Consider the following 22,718-nt stretch of genomic DNA (forward strand, 5'->3'; position numbering starts at 1 on the left):
CTGATTTTGTACATTTGCCCACTGACAAAAGAAATGATCAGTCTATAATTTTAATTGTAGGTTTAACAGTGAGAGACAGAATAACAACGAAAAAATCCAGAAACCACATTTCAAATCAGTTATAAATTGATTTGCATTTTAATGAGTGAACTAGGTATTTGACCCCTTCACAAAACATTACTTAGTACTTGGTGGCAAAACCCTTGTCGGCAATCACAGAGGCCACCCGGTTTGCACACATCTCAGGAGGGATTTTGTCCCACTCCTCTTTGCAGATCCTCTCCAAGTCATTAAGGTTTCGAAGCTGACGTTTGGCAGCTCAAACCTTCAGCTCCTCCACAGCTTTTCTATGGGATTAAGGTCTGGAGACTGGCTAGGCCACTCCAGGACCTTAATGTGCTTCTTCTTGAGTCACTCTTTTATTGCCTTGGTTGTGTGTTTTGGGTCATTGCCATGCTGGAATACCCATCCACGACCCATTTTCAATGGCCTGGCTGAGGGAAGGAGGTTCTCACCCAAGATTTGACGGTACATGGCCCCGTCCATTGTCCCTTTGATGCGGTGAAATCCTGTCCCCTTAGCAGAAAAACATCCTCAAAGCATGTTTCCACCTCCATGTTTCATGGTGGGGATGATGTTCTTGCATCATAGGTAGCATTCCTCCTCGAAACATGGCGAATTGAGTTGATGCCAAAGAACTCGATTTTGGTCTCATCTGACCACAACTTTCACCCAGTTCTCCTCTGAATCATTCAGATGTTCACTAGCAAACTTCAGACGGGACTGTACATGGGCTTTCTTCACAGGGGGACCTTGCGGGCGCTGCAGGATTTCAGTCCTTCACGGTGTAGTGTTTTCTTGATGACTATGGTCTCGGCTGCCTTGAGATCATTGACAAGATCCTCCCATGTAGTTCTGGACTGATTTCTCACCGTTCTCATAATCATTGAAACTCCACAAGGTGAGACCTTGCATGGAGCCCCAGACCGAGGGAGATTGACAGTTATTTTGTGTTTCTTCCATTTGTGAATAATTGCACCAATTGTTGTCACCTTCTCACCAAGCTGCTTGGCGATAGTCTTGTAGCTCATTCCAGCCTTGTGTAAGTCTACAATCTTGTCCCTGACATCCTTGGACAGCTCTTTGGTCTTGGCCATGGTGGAGAATATGATTGATTGCTTGTGTGGACAGGTGTCTTATACAGGTAACAAACTGAGATTAGGAGCATTCCCTTTAAGAGGGCGCTCCTAATCTCAGCTCATTACTTGTATAAAAGACACCTGGGAGCTAGAAATCTTGCTGGTTGTTAGGGGATCAAATACTTATTTCACTCATTAAAATGCAAATCAATTTATAACTTTTGAAATGCGTTTTTCTGGATTTTATTGTTATTCTGTCTCTCACTGTTAAAATAACCCTACCATTAAAATTATAGATTGATCATTTCTTTGTCAGTGGGCAAATGTACAAAATCAGCAGGGGATCAAATAATTTTTTCCCTCACTGTATCAATCCATCCATGCTTTAAGGGTCCCCTTAGACCAGGGGTGTCAAACTGACAGCCCATGGGCTAGATGTGTGATGCACAGGCCACCTTCACCCCAGCTCCACAAAAAAGTCACAATATGTCACATGACACAATCGAGTTTGACACCCATACCTTAGACCAGATCTCTTTTACTGCCACTTTGACTTCAGGGTTGTAATTGAATAATTTACCTATGACAGCAATGTCCTTTGTATAAAATATTTATTTCTACTTTTGAGCAAGTTTCACAAAATGACTTAAAACAGATCTAAATAACTTCATAATAATGTCAGACAATATCATCGTGCTACAAAATTGTACTCTACTTTTTAAAAGGAGTTATCATGCTACAGTAATTGCTTGAAAATTGCTCTCCAACTTGGAGTTTGTTTTAGAAGCCTAAATTTCTACTTAAACTAGAGATCCACAAATGAGAGCTGCCAGCTTTAAATGTCCTTTGACATCTTTGCATAAATAATGTACAGTGTCTGATTGCAGCCAGAGACTGAAATGCATGTTGACACCTCTCAATTTATCAGTATGCATTAAATGTATTAGTATGCCATTAAATAAGATTAACATAAGCCACCCTACTTCCAGTGTGGAGAGTGGGATTCAACACTGCTTACATGTCTTTTACATGGATATTTATTTCACCCATAATCCATATATTAGGCTAAATAATTTCCAGGGTGGTGGCAAACCATAACAGCTCCTCAGAGCAACTAGAAGGAAGTCCTTTTTATTTGTTGCTCTGCCAAGAAGCTTTCTCTGCATAACCCACATATCGCAACACAACCATTTACATTACTTCCTATCAGCGTCCAGTGCATAATTTTAAAGTGCATTTTTTAAAAAAAAAACCCACTCCTTATTTTAGCATTTGGATTTGTGTTTTGCACTACAAACTAATCCATTTCAACAAGATCAGAAGTACATTATTTGGAACATTTTTACTGTAATGCCACATCAACCCAATATTCGCCTCATGTCTATTTCATCTTCTGTCTAACATTACCTGGTTGTTAAAATTTCATTATCCTACCAACTGCTTTTCACAACAGAATATGTTGCTTCACTATTAAAAAAAGAAACTCTTCTGTATGCAATGTGAAAAGGACATTCCAGGTCATGCTGAGCCGTCTATCTGTCATTTAGAGAAATAAAGATAACATGCTACAAAAGCAAAAGCTTTTACTGCAAGATGTGAAGTAGCCTTCAAGAAAAGTCTTCAGGAAGATTAAAAACAAATGGAAAGAAATGTGTGGCAAAGATTGCAGTCAGAAGTTCTCTATCGCTAGCCCTATTTTTACATAGGCTCCTAGTAACTTCTTTGTGTAACTTGCACATTCTAAGTTGTGGAAGAAATGGCACTGAAATGGTTTGGTAACAGATTTCATTATAATTCATAGCTTTAAAGAGAAATCATTCCACTTCAAATTCCAAGTCTTAAGCATCACTTTCCTTTTGAAAGAAGCTGTATTATCATCTTTTATTATACTTGTAAATAGTATCATGGTGAAAGCCTTCTAATTATACTGTTCCTTGGGAATTTACCGGTAGGTACTGTAAAAGGCTTTTCCACAAGTACCACTGCTTTTTGATTTATGAATTACATCTTATACTGCATTCCAGTACAATCTGTTGCACACTGAATCTATATAAATGGAATATGCATCTATTTCATCAGATTCTTGCCAGCCTTACAATTTTTTTTTAAATCCAAAATGCAAAAATATTCCCTTTGCTTCTCCTTTTCCCTACTGCAGCAAACCTATGAGTTTGTATATGGGCCTGGAGACACCAGTGCAATTCAATGTTCTTAAAAATATAAAATTAAGCCAACTTCTATACAAGCAAACATTACAATTAGTACTGGCTAAATAAAACAGGGAATTGAGCTAATCACTAAAGCAACACTTGTTACAGGATCACATTTTTCTATAAGCATACCAAAAATAAACTTGAATTATAAATATATTTTAATTCTTTATTTTAAAAAAACCTGTTGGGTTTTTTTAAAAAAATATGCCTGTTGATCATACATGATCATTCTGCAAGAGACAGAACAGTTAAATTTTCAAATACCTCCTTTTTCCTCCGTTTAAATTTGTATTGTTATTTTTCTCTAAATGTTACAGTAAATTACATCGGGATTATGTCAGCAATCCAGCTGACACAAAGGGCACAAGTAGAATATTTACAAGCCAAGCAACAAAAAGATGTTGGATATAGTAAAGGATTTCCACCTAATCTCCTGAAAGAAACACCAGTGCCAATAACATCAATAAGTTATTTTAAGAAAGGCACTAATTCTTACTAAGATGCTATTTGCTAAAGAAAGATGTGTTGTTATGTTCCTATCACCCACTCCTAAACCTTGGTATCCCATCACATTCAAAAGAATTATACAAAGGGTTTGATATAAAAAAAAAACTATTAGTGTATAACAATTTTGTTTCTCATGACATGAACAGAGAAAATTAAACATGGTTTCTGAACAATCATAAATTATCCCCTAGTTACTGGTCTTGTTCATTTTAGATATTTCCTCCCCAGGAAATGTGTTTTATCTTACTTCCCAAAGACAATTATACAGTATATGTGAGGGATCCCAAATAACAAGAACTGGGTGAAATGGCAGAACTCTCTCTGAAAAAACTGTTTTCAAGACAAAAAGTATAGAGATTTCTAAGATTATGGCATTACTTGCATGGTTAATATCACACTAGTTATACCATCAGCATCAAAAAGATGCTGAACTCAACAGAAGTTCCACAAAAATTGCTAGTCCAAACATTTTGCTGACTTTCCCCTTCAAATGCATTGACCATTTGAGGGATACCAAGAATGGGATTAAAAGAACCAATTTGGCATTTATTGCTGCCTGTATCCCAGATCCCTTGGAAGTGACTGGACATTTGACACTTCATTAGCAAGAACCCTGCCTTTATCTTAATTCCAAGCAAGCTAACTGCCTCAAGAGCAAGTCTTTGCAGAGAACAAGCCTCTTAAACCCACACAATATCCAATCCATAGGCAACCCGTGACCTGTGGCTGTTATCCTTTCAGAGAAATTTCCTTACCAAATTTCTCAATGTCTTCAGCAATGACAGAGCTTCTAATGCACTGCCTTCACTGGAAAAGCTAGGATACATTCAGAGATGTTTCTGCCTTGAAAATAGCCTATGTTGAACTGTATAGCACAGTTGAACATCAGCACCAGAAATGTTTTATGGCTTTTGCATTATGTCATAAGGTGCTTTAGGAAATTGTTTGTGTTACAAAATTTAAATATCCATTCCACAAGAGTTATGGGTCCCAGATTTTGGATGAATTTGGTTAAGTTAGCTCATCTGAAGCACTTTGAGTCAAAAGGTTTTGCTTTATGGCACTGTTTTGCCCAGTTAAAGGTTATCCGGGCTACAAAAATCTGGATGACCAGTAGGTGAAAGGAAAGAGAGACACAATATCCTGACTGTTTATTGTCATCCAGCAACTGCCCCAATGTTCACAGGCCCAATTTTTGTACCCCAGATATGACAACTCTTAGTTCACCAGTTTCTCCTGCCTCACAGGTACCGAGAGAAAAATCAATTGCTAAGAGGCAAAGTAGAGGATGTAAATAAATGACTATCACTGGTCTGGGACACACAGTGCCTTACTTTAAACGGTTAAAAAGTTCTACATCAAGAACTATAATCATTTATCTGTTCACAAACTTCCTCAGCTGCAATCCTATACATGTTTACTCAGAAGTAACTTCCACTGCATCCAAGCAGACTTATTGCCTAAAGCAGAACCCAGCAACCTATAATCTAAGGACATCATGCCATGCAGTCTGGCCTCTTTTTATGGCCCTAAAGTTTCCTAAAGCTTGTCATGATTGCTGAAAACTGATAGCATCATTTCCCATTTATTGAAACAAGAAAATATGACACCTGTACAGTAGCGTAAGCCCTAAAACATCTGTTTATTCAGTTTATAGCTGCCTTTCAAATCTAGTATTCTGCTCTGTAACCCTGAACATAGCCCTGCTCATTTATGTGAAGTATTCCATTCATTTTGCAACCTCTTCCCCAGTATTAAGCTGGACTTCTGGACAACACAAGATTACCTACACCTGGCCTAATGTGAAGACAACAGTAAAGATACAAATGAGAATATAGTAGAAAAACAATGCAAAGCACTAAACCTAACATATAAATATCTTTGTTAAAAATGGTGCATCTACATGGATTGGTTCACAAACAATTAAAGTTAAATATGAATAGGATGAAAGTAAAAAACGAATTAAAAATCCAATATGTGGATGTGCAAGAACATTTCCAATAAAACTCTAGTGAGACTTTGTGAAATAGCTTGGAGGATTGCTCTTTGACGTAACCAAGCCTATAATAGTAAGGAACTCTCCTCTTAAAAAAAAAAAAAATGAACTGCAACATTCTTTCAGAATAATAACTGTCTGAAGCCTAATAAATACATAGATTTGAGACATAAATCCAAAGGCTAAAGAATAAATATTCCTGGGCACAGGCTCAGCGTTTGTGTAAAACAGAAATGAGCCTCACTGTGTTCCATAGTGTTTATTCCCATAACAGCCTGTCATCTATTAACTGAGAAATGGATTGTCAGAGCCAATACTTTTAAGTAGAAAAAAACAGAGCAGAGAAAAACTGCTGCAAGCCGTATAAAATTAAATTTTACTTTCAACAAAATAGTAACATCTTACTTTATTTCTCTCTTTTCCATCTTTAGGAATGACTAAAATGTCCAGTCATATCAGTAAAAATTCTAGGGAGGGAAAAGGCTTTGACAAAGACAACTTATAGTCTTCTTTATCAAAAAATAAACTGCATTGGAACACTTACACTATATATCCTACAGCTTTACTGCTTTCCTCTTCTTTCTTTCCTGTTGTTTCTTCAGCTGTCATTTATCAATTACTAAAATGGAATCTTAGTTTTGAACAACCTGCTATATCTCAATTTCTTTTGACAGCTGTTTTCTTTTCTCAGATTACTCAGATTCCAAAATAATAAAGGACTTCAGCCATTCTGTAACATATAATCAGCACAAACCTTTGCTTAAGAGTTTCATCTTCCTTAAAACAAAGTATGTAAAGGAAAATTCAGCCAGCATATTAAACCAAAGGAGGAGAGAAATACTTCACCTACAACAAAGAAACTGCCTTCATTTTTTCCATCTAATATTGCATATTAACCCAGGAGAAAAAAACATGAGACACTTGATAAATGTTAGAGCATATCGCTATTTGAATCCTTTCTTTAAAAGAAAAATATTTTTAAAAAGCCATACTATATAGAACCCCTCTGTCATTTTTCAAATGATTAGAGAAAACCATTTAACACATGCTTTGTAGAAATCTGCTCTTTAAAAAAAAAATCATACACTTGCAAAAAAACCTCCAGGTATTAAATAAAAAGTAAACATTCATAATAAAAAAGTAATAATTCTTTGAGTGAGAAGAACATGGAGATGAATCAGTTAAAAAGTTACCTACATTTTTCTTTAAAGACATATTTATACAAAAGCATCACATCCTATACAGTGCTGGAGATACATCAATAATTTAATGTGAAAGAAAAGGTGCTAGTTTTCTCCTTCTTCACCTTCTTCCTGTTTTATAACCGGGATACCTAAAAAAAATAAATAAATAAATAAATAAATAAATAAATAAATAAATAAATAAATAAATAAATAACAACAATAAGTATTGCCTTTTCTTCCATTTCCTTTCCCTATCACTTCCAGGTTTTTCAACTTTGTGCTCTCTCTCTCTCTCTCTCTCTCTCTCTGTGTGTGTGTGTGTGTGTGTGTGTGTGTGTGTGTGTGTGTGTGTGTGAAGACTCATAAGAATCTATCACTTTGGTAAAGTTTATTAACAAGAATTTAAAGGAATTCTTAGCTAGACTCTGTTTTTCTTAAAACTATTACTGAAAAACTAAATCAAAAATTAGCATAAAAATAGTAAAACAAATGACTGCCCAACTCACTTCTTCAGTGAATTTACTAATGCATCCACCAATTCTCCCATGATGTTATTTATATCAGCACAATTTAAGATAGGCAAGAAAATGGTAAGTGAGCACCTGTCCAGCCTAGACGAGTTCAAATCGCCAGGACCAGATGGATTACACCCCAAAGTTCTCAAGGAACTGGCAGATGTGATTTCAGAACCACTGAATTATATTTTTCAAAGACCCTGGAGCACTGGGGAACTACCAGAGGACTGGAAAAGAGCTGATGTAGTTCCCATCTTCAAAAAAGGAAAAAAAAAATAGATCCAGGAAACTACAGACCTATCAGCCTGACCTCAATACCTGAGAAGATTCTGGAACAGATAATCAAGCAATGAATCAGCGAACACCTACAGGCAAACAAAGTCATTACCAAAAGCCAACATGGGTTTGTCAAAAACAGATCATGCCAGACAAATCTTATTGCATTCTTTGACCAGGTGACACAATTAGTGGATCAGAGGAATGCTGTGGATATAATTTACTTGGACTTCAGTAAGGCTTTTGATAAAGTAGACCACAACTTATTACTCGATAAGATAGAAAAATGTGGATTAGACAGCATCACCACCAGATGGATTTGTAGCTGGCTGACCAGACATACTCAGCTTGTGATCCTCAATGGAACTGCATCTACATGGAGGGAAATGTGTAGTGGGGTGCCCCAGGGCTCTGTTCTGGGCCCAGTGCTCTTCAACATCTTCATCAATGATGAGGGGATAATGGGGAAATCATCAAATTTGCAGACGACACCAAGCTGGCAGGAATAGCCAATATTCCAGAAGACAGGAGTAATTAAGTATATTAAGATACAAAAGGACCTGGACAGACTTGAACACTGGGCACTATCTAACAAAATGAAATTCAGTGGTGAAAAAAGTAAAGTTCTACATTTACGCAAGAAAAACCAAATGAACAGGTATAGTATAGGGGGTACCTTGCTCAATAGTAGTAACTGTGAGAGGGATCTCGGAGTCCTAGTGGACAATCACTTAAATATGAGCTAGCAGTGTGCTGCAGCTGCCAAAAAAGCCCACACAATGCTAGGCTGCATTAACAGAGGGATAGAATCAAGATCCCGTGAAGTGTTAATACCACTTTACAATGCCTTGCTAAGGCCACACTTGGAATACTGCATCTAGTTCTGGTCACCACAATGTAAAAAAAGATGTTGAAACTCTAGAAAGAGTACAAAGAAGAGCAACAAAGATGATTAGAGGACTGGAGACTAAAACATATGAGGAACGGTTGCTGGAATTGGGTATGTCTAATTTAATGAAGAGAAGGATGAGGGAGGACATGATAGCAGTGTTTGAATATCTCAGGGGTTGCCACAAAGAAGAGGGAGTCAAGCTATTCTCCAAAGCGCCTGAAGTCAGGACGAGACGCAATGGATGGAAACTGATCAAAGTGAGAAGCAACTTAGAACTAAGGAGAAACATCCTGACAGTTAGAACAATTAATCAGTGGAACAACCTGCCTCCAGAAGCTGTGAATGCTCCAACACTGGAAGTTTTTAAGAAGAGACTGGACAGCCATTTGTCTGCAATGATATAGGGTTTCCTGCCTGAGCAGGGGGTTGGACTAGATAACCTCCAAGGTATCTTCCAACATCATCATCATCATTATTATTATATTATTATTATTATTGATCATCGCACAGTAAGCCAGATGTTCATACTGGATTTGGCATTTTGTCTCCCTATTGAGTCCTTACCAAGGACCTGGGATAGGCAGATGTGGATGTTTGATGGTATTGCAAATATCGTCGCAGGATAGAAGCAGTTCCTAGTAAGGCTGCCTTTTGTAATTGACTAATGGCGAATTTGTCAATGCCAATGGTGTTCAAGTGATGCTCCAGTTGTTTTGGGATTGCACCCAAGGCCCCTATTACTATTGGTACTACCCTTGCTTGCTTTTGCCACAGTCTTTCTATTTCTATTTGTAGTCTTTGTATTTTGTTATCTTCTCCAGTTCTTTCTCTTCTATTCTGCTGTCTCCAGGCACTGCCACGTCCACTATCCAGACTTTTTTGTCTTTCTTATCGACAATTGTTAAGTCTGGGGTGTTATGTTGCAGGTGCTTGTCAGTTTGAATTCTGAAGTCCCAGAGCAGTTTAATTTTATCATTTTCTATGACTTTCTCTATTTTATGATCCCACCAGTTTTTGCTTACAGGCAAATGATATTTCTTGCAGATCTTCTATTATTATTATTAAGATAAAATCAGAGTTTTAACATCAGAATCTAATGGGAGGTAGTCTTTATTTCCAACTTGCTTAACTTATCTCCTCTCTCTTGCAACATATGTGGTTTTAGCAGCTTTTTGTAATGTTTTTAATTGCAACAATTTATTAAATTACAATATTTTATTTTAAAAACAAATATTTGATAGGAATAAAAATCTACAGATTTTGGTTTATCTCTACTATAGGTCTTTGCTGAACAATTTGGTTTGAAAGCAAAAGGTCCAGTAAAAATGTTTATCATAATTTAACTTTCAAAATACTCAGAATGAACAATCACAACTGAACTGGACTTTCCCAAGCTTAACTTTTCATATGAATGTTTGGCTCCGTTATTAATGCTATGCTATTCTTCCTCAATTCTCACCATCGAGTTTCTTCAGTTTGGGCACTCGCTTGGTTGCCTCCTCAACCCAGGCGCTCTGCGAATCAGCAGAGTATTTCTCTTCTAGTGGATTGCCCACAAACACCAGGTCCTCCAGTAACGGTAACTCTGCCAACCTCACAAACTCTGCTGCATCCATTTAGGGATATAATCAGAAAGAAAAAAAGTTACTATGAAGAGGGAAAAAATTTCCAACTTCAAAACCAAAAGGCATGGGTGCCTGCATGGAGATAAAGTCATCACATCATCACTGGAATTAACAGAGCTTATTTTATCTGCCTGATAATATCATGTGTGGCTTAACATGGCTTCTACCAAATGCCCATGTCAGAAAGGCAGGGAGATGTTAAGACAATAATTCACGTACTGCGAATGTGGACAATTCATTTAATGTGCAATATTTCACTACCTCTGGTTTGAACTTTTCGGGTTTTTAGTTCTGGTTCTCAAACAGCTGTGCCATTCAATCAAACACAGAAATTATTTTTTTTATATAATTAAGATGTGTGTTCATCAATGAGGTAGCAAAAGTGCTAATAAACAATGTTCTGCTTCTCTGTGTGGCTCCTCACAGATCACCTGTTAACAATTCCTTAAAGCAGCAGATGTGTCTTTCCTCAAGATTACCTGGCTACTCTCTACAGCTGGAAAAGTCATGTTTGGGGTTTGGTGCTGTTGACAGATACCAGTTGCACATCCACGGTCACTCTACAACACACCCACAAAAATGTTTCAGAGCACGCATGGGAATGCAAGCAGTACTCTTGAAATTCAAAGCACCATACCATCCTAAAAGTTACTATGTGCCCATGAAGATGTTTGTCCACCTCATCAGAATTGCAAGCCCAAGGTAATTGATCAGAGGTTGCTAGATCAGCTGCATTTATAGCACAAATATGTCTCATTATCTAGAACAGTGGTTCTCAACCTGTGGGTCGGGACCCCATTTGGGGTCGAACAACCATTTCATGGGGGTCGCCAAACAATGCAGTCTGCCATTTTTTTTCCCCTTTTCCTTAGCTGTGCTACTCCCTTTTATTCTATTGGCTTTCAAAACCCAATAGGAATTGTCCAGGCTGTCTCTGTCCTGCTGAGCCCACCAAAAGTCCCATTCTGCAAACGGTGCTGCACCAGTTGAGTAGTCTTCAACTTACGACCAATTGAGTAGTCCTTGACTTACAACCGGTTGGGGGTCACGGCATTAAAAAGGTTGAAAACCACTGATCTAGAATATGGTATTCCAAAAGTAGTCCAGCTAATGTAGATAATCTGGTATATTTCTGTTGTAATAATTACCAGGTGAAATTGCATACGTGGAGCTGGCTTGGAAGATTATAGAAAACACAACTTTCACTTAGCAACAAATGGAAGTCCATAGCTGCACTTAACGTTAACAGGTATGTGTATGGAACACATTGTGCTGCTGATACAATTTAATCTTTTTATTCTGAAGTTTATTTATTAAGTAATTTATTAATCAAATGTATATCAAATTTATTAATCAAATGTCCATCTCATGAGAAATGACGCTGGGCAGTGTACAATAGTCAATAGTCAAGTTCACATGATAAGATAACTGCAGCACATAATGAGGCAGTTTAGTGTAGCAGCTAAAAGCACCAAGGAAGTAAAATGATCAATATGTTTCAAAGCAGACCTGATGACATTGTCTTACCCCAATCTTTCACCAGATTATTGGACATGTAGAGAATCTTCAGCTTCTTCATCACATGGAGACCTTTCAACTTCTCAACACAGTTGTATGAGATCCACAGTTCCTCTAATGTATCCCCAACTGCTTCCTGAAAGACAATAATGTTCTGAGGAAAATGTTCTATTACTATCAGAAGCTTTTAAATTAGAAAAGCAAAAAAATAAAATAAAAAATAAAAATAAAAATTGTATGACTCTTTACTTCCCTACCAGTGCATAAATTGAGGTAAATTTAAATTTAAAAAAAATTATAGCGTTGAAAGAAAAACTTCGTTCTATATATATCCAAGTTGGGGAGAGGATCATAAGAGGAATCCACAGATTCCAAAGCCTTCTAGATTACACCAACCAGGCAAGAGTCATGTCAGGCAACTTCCTTGGGATTTTAGCCTGTTCTAGACCAGTGTTTCTCAACCTTGACAATTTTAAGGCATGTGGACTTCAACTCCCAGAATTCCACAGCCAGCATTGCTGGCTGTGGAATTCTGGGAGTTGAAGTCCACATGCCTTAAAATTGTCAAGGTTGAGAAACACTGGTCTAGACTGATATATTTGAGAGTTCTGATCTGCTAAGACATTAATTTGTTGCAAGAAATAACTTAATTTTTATGAGACAGAAGGTATTCTGAATTAGAATTCAGCAGTGATAGATTGGACAAGAATAATAAACAATCCAGATAATTAACGGTGCTTCAGAGAAGTTGAACTTCCCCAAAAATCAGGTTCATAGTGTAAGTGCTGTTGATTTCATTATTTTGGTGCAGACATACATATTTATCATGCACCATTTAACAATTTAGCAGATATACTAACTGTGACTTGCCTTGATAGATTGTTGCTGCGACTGCTTTCTGGCAATGTGTAATTGAATTATTGCAATGCAAGAAATAAAGAATGAAATTTCCCATATGGCAGCAATGTTAAATGGAACTAGTTGATCAAATGATTGTGTTATCTGCATTAGCTGCCAGTCATAACTGGATCTTAAGCAGCGGTGGGATTCAAATATGTGAACAACCGGTTCTCTGCTTCCAGAAGTCCATTCTGGGCCTGGACAACAAAAAATTAGCTACTGGTTCTGCTGAAGTGGTGCAAACCGGCTGAATCCCACCACTAATCTTAAGGTATATTTTGAAACCCTTCTTGAGCAGCTCCACTAAGTGAATTGAACTGTACGGCTACTTAGTGAGATGTTGTTGATGACTGTGACTAGCTGTGAAAAACTATTTGTGGACCTCATATATCCTCTTGACATGAGGTAGATATCTTATAATTCTTCATGAATCTGTGGTTCTTCAAGATCTTTTTAACTTACACAGTATTGTTGATTTTATTCAATATTTGTCCCAACAAACTAATATCCACTACCTGCACTGATGCTCTTACTGTTATTATGAGAAGCAACTATCTCATCAAGATTACATACCAGCCCATTCAGATTTTTTATGTTGTTCCTTCCCAATGACAATATCCGCAAGTTTTCTGTAATAGAAACAAACTTGTTTTTCTACATTATTAGTTAAGAAATACTATAACCATCCAGAAGCTTTGAAAATTGGGCAGCATATACATTAAACAAACAAACAAACAAACAAATACCCAGTGCATGATACTTAAGAATAATGCAAATCAGTCCAGTTGGTCCAAAAAAATGTGTGTGTTGATTCCCGCTGACTCCTATCCCTGCAGTTCTCTTGGCAAGATTTTTGGATGTGGTTTGCCACTATTTCTTTCCTAGGGCTGAGAGAAAATAACTGGCCCAAGTCACCCAGATGCCTTTGTGTCTTAGGTGGGACTAGAATTTGCATTCTCAGTTTCTAGCCTGGTGTCATATTCACTACACCTAACTGTTAAAGAAAAAAAGTATTTGAATAGAAAAAAGAGAATAAAAATAGATATTCACCACTGGACAGGTGCTACTTAGAAATGTCTTGTGGTTGCTTTAACTGTACTTTAGATTTTTGGTAACTGATTCAATCAAAAGCAAGATTTTCAGGCTACTTTAACAATATTTACTAAAAGGGTTAAGAGGTAAGGTTACAGAAATTTCAGCAATTGCATTATAGTACCTAAACGTCAGAGCCCAATTATCTTATATTTCATTAAGAGAGAGTCTTTTTCACTTCCTTGTTAATGGCTTCACTGTGAACCAGAGAGCTGGCTGTTCTTTTCGCAAATAATGGAGGAATTAACAGACAGTGGAGTTTTCCGAATCATTTCCTGAATCTTTCTCATGCTCTGAACATATTATTATACAGAGAGCCATAAGCTCAAGTCATGTAATAAGCCAAAATAATCAACTTCCTCATTAACATACTGAATTGTGCATTTGTGGATTCATGACATGGCTAGAGGCGACAGATGACAAGCTTCCTAAGAGGTTAAAACAATTGAAGTAAATATTTTTTAAAAAACAATCAATTCATTTTAAGTAGAAAAAGTTATAATGAATATCTTGAAAAACACCCCAAGTTTTTTTTTCAACAATGTCACAAGCCTATTTCAAATGATGCAAAAGGTTATCAGTGCAAAAGGCTATCATTCAATCAGTAGTCAAATAAATCAAACAAGATAATATTGTACTGCTTATATTGTTTTCAAATAAAGCTTGATTTTCAAATTAACTCTATTTGGCTGCACAGTAAGACAGATTAATAAGAATAGTTATTACTATCAGCCTAAATCAATCCAAAGCAGGAGAAAAATCTTTCATTAAGAATTATAGGAACAATATTTTTTAATTTATTTATCCAATTTATATCCCAACTTTCTATCCAACTGAATATTTAAGGTCTCTGCTTACATAGTGTACTAAAAAAGGAGACCTCTCTATCTTTGTAGTATAAGATACATACAATAAGTTATTTTCTATAAATAGAATGAGGAACAAAATTGATAAGGTAGCATAAGCAAGTGTGACATATATAAACTCCATTTCTAGAATCGTGGTTTACCAAAGTTTGAGAAAGGAGAAATAGTTAAAATGCAATATGTTCATTATTACTTACTTAGCCCATTTAAGTTGGCAATTTTTTCAATGCAGTTTGTAGATAAAGACAATTTTCTTGAAACAAAGAAAAAAGAGGAGGTTATATTAATTGTAATTCAGTAATGATTGAAGATTTGTAAGCGCTTTGTGACAACTATTATTGGGGGAAGATAGGAACTGAAGAGGCACTATGACACTATTACTGAAAGTTAACTGCTCAATACAGACTAAAAGGCAAATAGCTCAAAACTTCTACATTTCAAAGCAGAAAACAGAGCTCAGGTTTTAATATGATTAATTCAAATCATGATGTGGCATTATATCAATTAAGCCAACTGAACATGATAATGTTGTTCAAAAGAGTAATGTTCAAAAAAATGTTTAATGTTGAAATTGAGAAATTGGAGGGGCGATGTGCGGGGGAATGATGGTGACCATGTGCCAAAACATACCTGTGGAAATCTCTCCACTCTGAGAGATAGTGGGGGGGGGGGACAACTATTTATGTAGGCAATCTCTCCTGTACCAGACTAGTTCCTCCCCTCTTGAAGAATGAAGAAACTGGAGAGGAAAGGATTCCAAGAGAGTAAGAACAGCCACAACGAGGAATTCTCTGGGCTGTTCTGCATACTGCATTTGCAGTTGCCAACATCTGTGCATTAAATTTATTTGCTGCCTCGAGGAACTCCATGAGATAAGCGGCAAATAAATTTAACAAAGTAATAAAATTGCTTTCAATGTGTATTTTGTGTGTTTGCTTACTCTCTTGTAATCCCTTCCTCTCCAATGAATGTAAATACAAACATTAATTCCGTTCTTGTTAATTATTCCAGTTGGAGCTAGCATTCCAAAAGGCAAAGGAATGGTTAAGAGGCAAGCAAAACTGAAGGCGTAAAACTATTTAGTCCTGTCAGTTTCAAGCTGAATATAGAGCATTGTCCAGTGAGCTGGAACAGGAAAGTACAGCCCCAGTCATGTGTTTTCTCACTTAGTGACTCTTTCACTTAACAATAGAGTTGCTTAGTGATGGAGTTGCCAGCCCCAATTGTCACTAAATGAGAACTACCTGTACTGCTGAAAGCACAAACCCATGATACATTTATTTTAATATTCAGGACCTACTCGCAGTTAACAAGAGTGGAAAGAGAAGCATCCATCTTTTCTATAGGGGGAATCTGAGCATAGAGTTTCACTTCCTTGGCCTCTGATGGCTTCTGACCAGTTTTTTCTTCCTAAAGTAAAAAAGAATAATAAACAACAGCTTCCTCAAAATTTAGAGAATAATCATTCTAATCTACTCAGAGAAAAAGAAATGAACTCCTTTTAAACAGATATGCTATCACCTTCTCAATCACTGAGTGTGATTGTTAGGGGTTTTTTTTTTTTTACCCCTAGGCTGGAGTGAACTTTGGTGTGGAATGGTAACTGTAGAGTATTTCAGGTCAGAATTAAACTGCTGTTAGTAAAAGATTTAAGGGAGGATGATTAAGACTTGCAACTAGAGTGAACTCAATACTAGCACTGCTACTACTGAAGCTGGTTAGCACATGTCTGTCTCTGAGACAGCCTCTACACAACCCCATCCCCTTTCAGTTCAAATGTGCTCCTTTTGAGTTTTGGCATCAGTTTCAAAGTAACATAAGGAGAGAAAGGAATCTCCTCACCCCCTTTTCAGATCTACCCCTTTCAGGTTTTAAAAAAAAACACTTTTCTTTGCCTGTCACAAAAGAGAATTTCTCTATATGTGTTTGATTCTTCCCATCAAAAATTATCTGCATAGAGATAGTGATACCACTGCTATGCTGCTTCTTAGATGCAATCACAAATTTTAAAGACTTTTTCTTTTTTAAATCTTTAAGACCTCTCCTCTACTTGCCTCCATTTCATCCATTCAATCTCCCGTATAAAAATGACTCTCCTAAACAACTATGAGAAAAGGACAAGAGCTTTTGGAGGGAGGATGATAGTTAGAGGGAGGGCCAAATCACTATTCAAGGGCCAGGGAAGAAATTGGCTATTAATGGTATGATAGCTCTCCCTATGGTATTGTGTGCTATTACCTATTAAAAGCTGAATTCACAGCTGAATATAGGGATAAAGCTCTTCCCTCACGCATGCTGAAGTAAAAGTGGACTGAATTTGTACCCCCTTAATCCATTTTCTCTTAGGGTTGAGGATAAAAAGGAAGAAGGTGGTTATGGAGGTGACCTAAAGGAACCAGTGGAGTAATGGGTCCAGTGAGCATACGGGGTCCAAAGGTAAGCTAGTAGGGTAGTCTCCAAACATGAGCTTGAAGAGCCAGGGAATTATTGTCCACACCATTGTAAAACACAGATAAATAGGGAAGAAATCACCAATTGTCTTTTAAGCTTTGGAATGCTGTAGCACCTGACCTGACCAGAACATTGAAATATTAAAGTTTTGTTCTGAACACAATATACAACAATCAGTTTTGAGTTTTCATTTGCTCATATGCCACCAACATGGAATATTCCAATAGATTCGGGGGGGGGGGGTTGTTTTGTTCTTAGCTGGATACAAAATACATTTCCTGTTTTCTCCATGCTCTTACTTGTACCAATCACGCATTTCTAATCCCCATTTTTCAGCATTCTATCTCTGAGCAATTAACTAAATCCATGTACTTACCGTTCCCAATATTTCTACTTTTCTTTATTACTCTATACAACTTCAATTTCACTAAGGTTCTCTGTAACTTATTCTGAGATATGCAGCCCAATAATCAAAGCACTTTACTGCTTCTCTTCCCACTTTGTTAATAAAGCTTTCCCAAACATTTCTACCATTAGCTGTTTATCCACTACATTTGTTCCCTTTATTATGTATTAACAAAGCTTGATTTTTTATGAGTTCTTGAAATGGCTTTTAATATATGTTCCTCATACAATGATTATGGAATGTCTATAAGAGGCATTTTTCAGCTTATAGTCAGTGTTATATCAATATTAAATGTACAGAAGTACATTTGCAGTTCAACTACTAAATAAGCTAAAAAGTTTGATTACATAGCTTTTCTGGGTTCCTTGAAAACAATTGTTTTGCATGAACTAAAAAAAAAGCACAATGAAAATCACTTTTCTTGATAAAGAAAATCCATCTAATTAAGAACACACAATATATTTTCTACTTACCCATTTAGCTAGAGCTTCCTTGATAGTTGTTGCTTTTGCCTAACAAAAAAACCCCAACAACATATAAATAAAATGTAATAGATTTATATAACCCGCTAATTGTCTGGCTTTATCATTTGTTTCTTTGCCTGCTAAGATTTATACCCTGCTTTTCCTTCAGGAGCTCATGAAGTCATACAAAGCACTCTAGTCCATTTTCCCCCCACAAAACAGTTCTATGATTGAACTAAGTTGGGCTGAGAACGACTGGCTCAGTCAGCCAATGAGCTCTGTGGCAGAGGGTGGATCTGAACATTGGTCTCTTCAGTCCAAGTCCAATGCTTTCACCAGTGTACCACACTGACATTAATTAAATTAAGTCTTGATCAAGGAGGGGATCCGTTTAATGAGTATTTACTATTTTATTCTGGCCCTAGGTTAAAAGTCCTATGAACTTCATCTATACCAGTGGTTCTCAACCTGTGGGTCGGGACCCCATTTGGGGTCGAACGACCATTTCATGGGGGTCGCCAAACAAGGCTGTCCACCATTTTTTTCCCCTTTTCTTTGGCCACGCCCCTGGCACCCGGGATGTATAAGTGGTTGGGGGTCATTACAACATGGGGAACTGTATTATGGGGTTGCGGCATTAGAAAGGTTGAGAACCACTGGTCTATACAATGGAATCAATGGAAAATTTTTAAAAGAAGAAGAACCTGTTCATTTTAGCTTATGTGAGCTAGAGAAATTAGAGCTGGCAGATAATTTTCTACTTTAGTCTCCAACCTTACACCATCTAATGAATATGGGACCTTTTTGAGCCATCATTGCTCTTTTCAAACAGTTCAAGAGCCGGCATGTACAGAAAAGAGCAGGGCCTGAGGAAAAGTGGGTAGAGCCTGGGAAGAACTGAACAAGTATTTGCTATGGGTATTATTTATAGTGGCATACTTATTGATTCTACTGTTATTACCAATTTCACTCAGCCTCACATCACTTATTTTTTATTGTTTGTATGGATGCATCTATTAAAATAAAATCTGTCAAAGGCTAATGTTAGTCACTTAACAAACTCAGCAGTTGCTCCTTAAATTTCTCTCTCTCTCTTTCTCTCTCTCTCCCTCTTCTTGGCAGCAAAAATTCTGCCTGTGAACTTCTGCTATAATAGACAGCACCATGGACTACAATCAAAAAGGGCACTGCTGGGGCTCCATGTGATAAAAGAAAAGCAGCTGCAGTAAACTATAAGCTAGTGGGTGCTGGCAGAACATCCATGACACAAAAAAATAATCATAACATTCAAAGAGCCCATTAAGTATGATATCTCAGCTCAGGAATCTAAATATACAACAAAGGCTGCCTAATTTCTGTTTGAACATAATCAAGAAGAGGGAGCTGATTACTGCTTTGGTAATTGGGTACTTTGGTAATTGAGATATTTGAAATTTTATTATATTCTCCCTCACTCTTTTTTTTTCAAGGTTATAGGAACCCAGCTCCTTTAATCTCTCTTCATGGGATTTAATTTCTCATTCTGTGATAATCTCCATTCCCCTTCCGTTAATATTCCAGGTCTCTATAACCTTAAGTATGGTGGCCACTATGGGTACATTCCACAATTTTGCTGCATCTATTAAGCCATATCTGTCTTTCTGTATTATGAGTTCAAACTCCCTGAGTTTCTTGCTCCTTGAGCAGTTCTGTAAGAAATAATGAAAGATATGAATTATGTGATTCAATGTGTTTTCTGATTTTTCGTTGGATGGTATCAGAGGACCTATTAGAGCAACAGTTTAGTAATTTAGTTTCTTTCTATACTTCATGATTCTTTATCTGAAATTCTTCCTCCAGGATTTTTATCTCTAATGTTATTTTTTGACAAGAAATACATATTAACATGTAACAACCCTACTGACAGAAAAGGTCAGTCCAACTTCATGTTCAGAATAATCTATACAAAATTAAAATTGTAGCAATGCTGTTTCTTACATTTAAACCATCCAAAATTAGCTGAAACACTGTTTATTTTATAGGGTTCATCTAACAGTGCTATATTTTTATATGGAAAATTGTGATTCAATTTCAAAAACACTATAAAGACAAGTACCAGGATAAGGCTATATGGTTCACAGATATTAAGGAATAAAAATGACATATTTTCAGTAAAGCATGAATAAAACTACCTAGGAATTATAGTGACTTTATCCTTGATGCTTTTATTCACTGAAAGGATAACATTATGTACATGAGATGCAAACCTTCGCTCTTTACATTTAAATGTTGCTATTTTTCTATTCTCCCTAAAGAAAACTTCTGTGAAAGAAAAAAACATTGCATAATTCTGCATAGAAGCTATGGTAGCACAATATATACTTCCTTTGTGAAAAGTTTATAAGTAGCTATGCAAAAAGTAAAAGAAATTGAGGACAGAATATTAAATGATTTGTAACACAAAATATTTTAGCAACTTTACATCCAGTTAAGATGCTTTTCTCTACTCAGGCTAGACTGCAAATTCTTAACAGCTAATGAAATAACTTCATTCTATGAAGTGTCACTCATTTATAATAGATAATCTGTAGCCTTAAAAGAGCTTACTGAGATTTTTAAAGTGCAAGATGAAAAGGCTTCTCTAGCTTGGTCTAGTTTTACATGTAGCTTTAGGTATTATACTGTCGCAATCAAAACCTATGTTATTCCCTCTTAAGAAGAAACAGAAATAGTAATGTATATATGAAAAGAAAGAATATCTGGTCAATCTATGTATGAAATATTGAATAAATACTAATCATAAGCCAGAAAAACAGTATTTAAATTTACCATGTAGATACATATTAAGTATGGTTTGGAAAATTTCAAACTCTTTAATGTAAATTCTCTGTCATGGTTTTAAAGCATTTATTTACCATTCTACTGAAGGTGATTTCCGATATTCAGACAACCCTTACAATTTGCATTAATTATGCAGATCACTCTTCAAATGAGCACCCTGCCTATGGGAAAAAATTAAGATTATATTAGATTTCAACCATCACGAAGACCTCCGAAGTAAAGGCAAAAATAAAAAAAAAATTGTCGCTTTTTAACATTCTTGAATCTCTTTTCAATCAGAACTCAGAAATTAATTACCTATAGCTTTGTGCAAAAGATAAACATTTTCAATTAAAGAATTCTGAGCCCAGAATTTTTTCACACAGAAATGAAATCCAAAGCCCTTCCACATAACAATTTATTCCTAATGCTCAAAATTCCTTCTTTATAGTTGTATTAGTAGGAGAAAATTTTTGCTTAACAAGCAATAGGTCAAAATCCTTGCTGCAGATGTCTGCGAGTAAACCAAATGTGCCTTTTGCTTATTACTGTCCTATTACACTTATTGTGACATACTAGCTGGGATTCCATAAAAGTAAACTTATTTGGGTTTTTGTTCTAGAATTCTTAGAGTCATCAGACCCTCTTGAATAGTGGAGGAAGTGGTGCAGGAGGCTGAAGTGGCAGGTAGCAATCAGCAAATCTTCTTCCACTTTCCATCAACAGTGGGTTCTAAGGGGAATTTGTTGTTGTTGATGGAACAATGCACAACTCTTGAGGTGCCTAGCCTTTTTTTTAACTAATTTCACTAAAAAAAGTGAAATTAGTAATAAAAAAATAATAAAATAATAAAAGAACCCACTGCTGATGGAAAGTGATGGAAAGTAAAATAAAGAACTGTGAGAACTGAAAACTGTAAACCTTTTTAAAGGTTCAGTTCCCCTCTTTGTTCACACTTTTCAGTTCTCTCAGTTTTCTATTTTTTGCTCTTTGAGGGAGATCAGAGGAAGTGGCTACTATCTAATCAAGCATTATGCCCCAATGTATACTTAGGCGTCTCTAACACACCACCACCGCCTCTCTTTGTAATCCCTCACACAATTCTCCAGACTAAATCATTACATGCTGTAGTAGATGAAAAGGGAAGATTGCAGGGATGAAGGGAGATGTTGAGACTTCAACTCACATGACTGGTGGCGGTCATTTGCTCCTCTACTGTACCCTTGTGTGAGAGAGGCTGCACCCACTGTTGGAACTTCTTCCCTAAAACTTGTAAAAGCTCTCACAATCTCCCGTGGATCCAGTACCTTCCCACTCCACAAGTCGGTTTCCCACAGGCCTCTTTGGCCTCTCATTCCCCCAAGGGATCTCCTCTCTCCAGCAATGTCCGAAACCTGTTGCTCCAGCGACCCTGTCTTTCCTCCAAAGCTCCCTCTCTCTTGCCAGAACATTCCCCGTTGCTGTTGTTGCTCCCTTCTCTCCACCAGCCATCGCCGCTATTTATACTGTTGCCTTACTACGACTACCAGCCAGCCGGCCAATTAACGCCCCCCCCCACGGCCCCTTCCCAAAGGAGCACCCCTCCCTCCGCCTCTTCTTCACCCGGGCCTCTCTTCTTCTTCTTCCCCCGGTAGCCCTCGAAGGAACTCACCATTGTTAAGATTCCAGTTGCTACCGTCTCCAGCCCTGGTTGCTATGGCAAGCGAAATCCACGCGCATGCTCACCTGAAAGCTGGGGAAAAAAAAGGCGACAGACACGTGAGCAAAAGCAAAATCAACAACCGGATCATAGAGATTCCCTCTGAAAACAGGGGGGCTTTTCACTCAGGAGTCTCCCCCTAGGGGCCGGGAGGGGGGGGAAAGATCATATTGCTA

General features: G+C 37.0%; 1 protein-coding gene across 1 annotated transcript; it reads right to left on the reverse strand.

The window, feature by feature from the left end:
• Positions 1 to 1,731: 1,731 nt before the first annotated feature.
• On the reverse strand, positions 1,732 to 22,575 carry DNAL1 (dynein axonemal light chain 1). Its single transcript, XM_039331181.1, has 9 exons — positions 22,495 to 22,575; positions 20,939 to 21,025; positions 18,054 to 18,092; positions 16,024 to 16,133; positions 14,921 to 14,976; positions 13,339 to 13,394; positions 11,875 to 12,001; positions 10,182 to 10,328; positions 1,732 to 7,188 (listed from the first exon to the last, which is right to left on the reverse strand). The coding sequence occupies exons 2-9, from the start codon at positions 20,939 to 20,941 to the stop codon at positions 7,142 to 7,144; spliced, it is 585 nt and encodes a 194-aa protein (XP_039187115.1). The 5' UTR covers positions 20,942 to 21,025; positions 22,495 to 22,575; the 3' UTR covers positions 1,732 to 7,141.
• Positions 22,576 to 22,718: the final 143 nt, after the last annotated feature.

Source organism: Crotalus tigris, unplaced genomic scaffold (assembly GCF_016545835.1).
Source record: "Crotalus tigris isolate CLP2741 ecotype Arizona unplaced genomic scaffold, ASM1654583v1 scf7180000017545.3456711, whole genome shotgun sequence".
In the NCBI taxonomy this organism is placed as follows: Eukaryota; Metazoa; Chordata; class Lepidosauria; order Squamata; family Viperidae; genus Crotalus; species Crotalus tigris.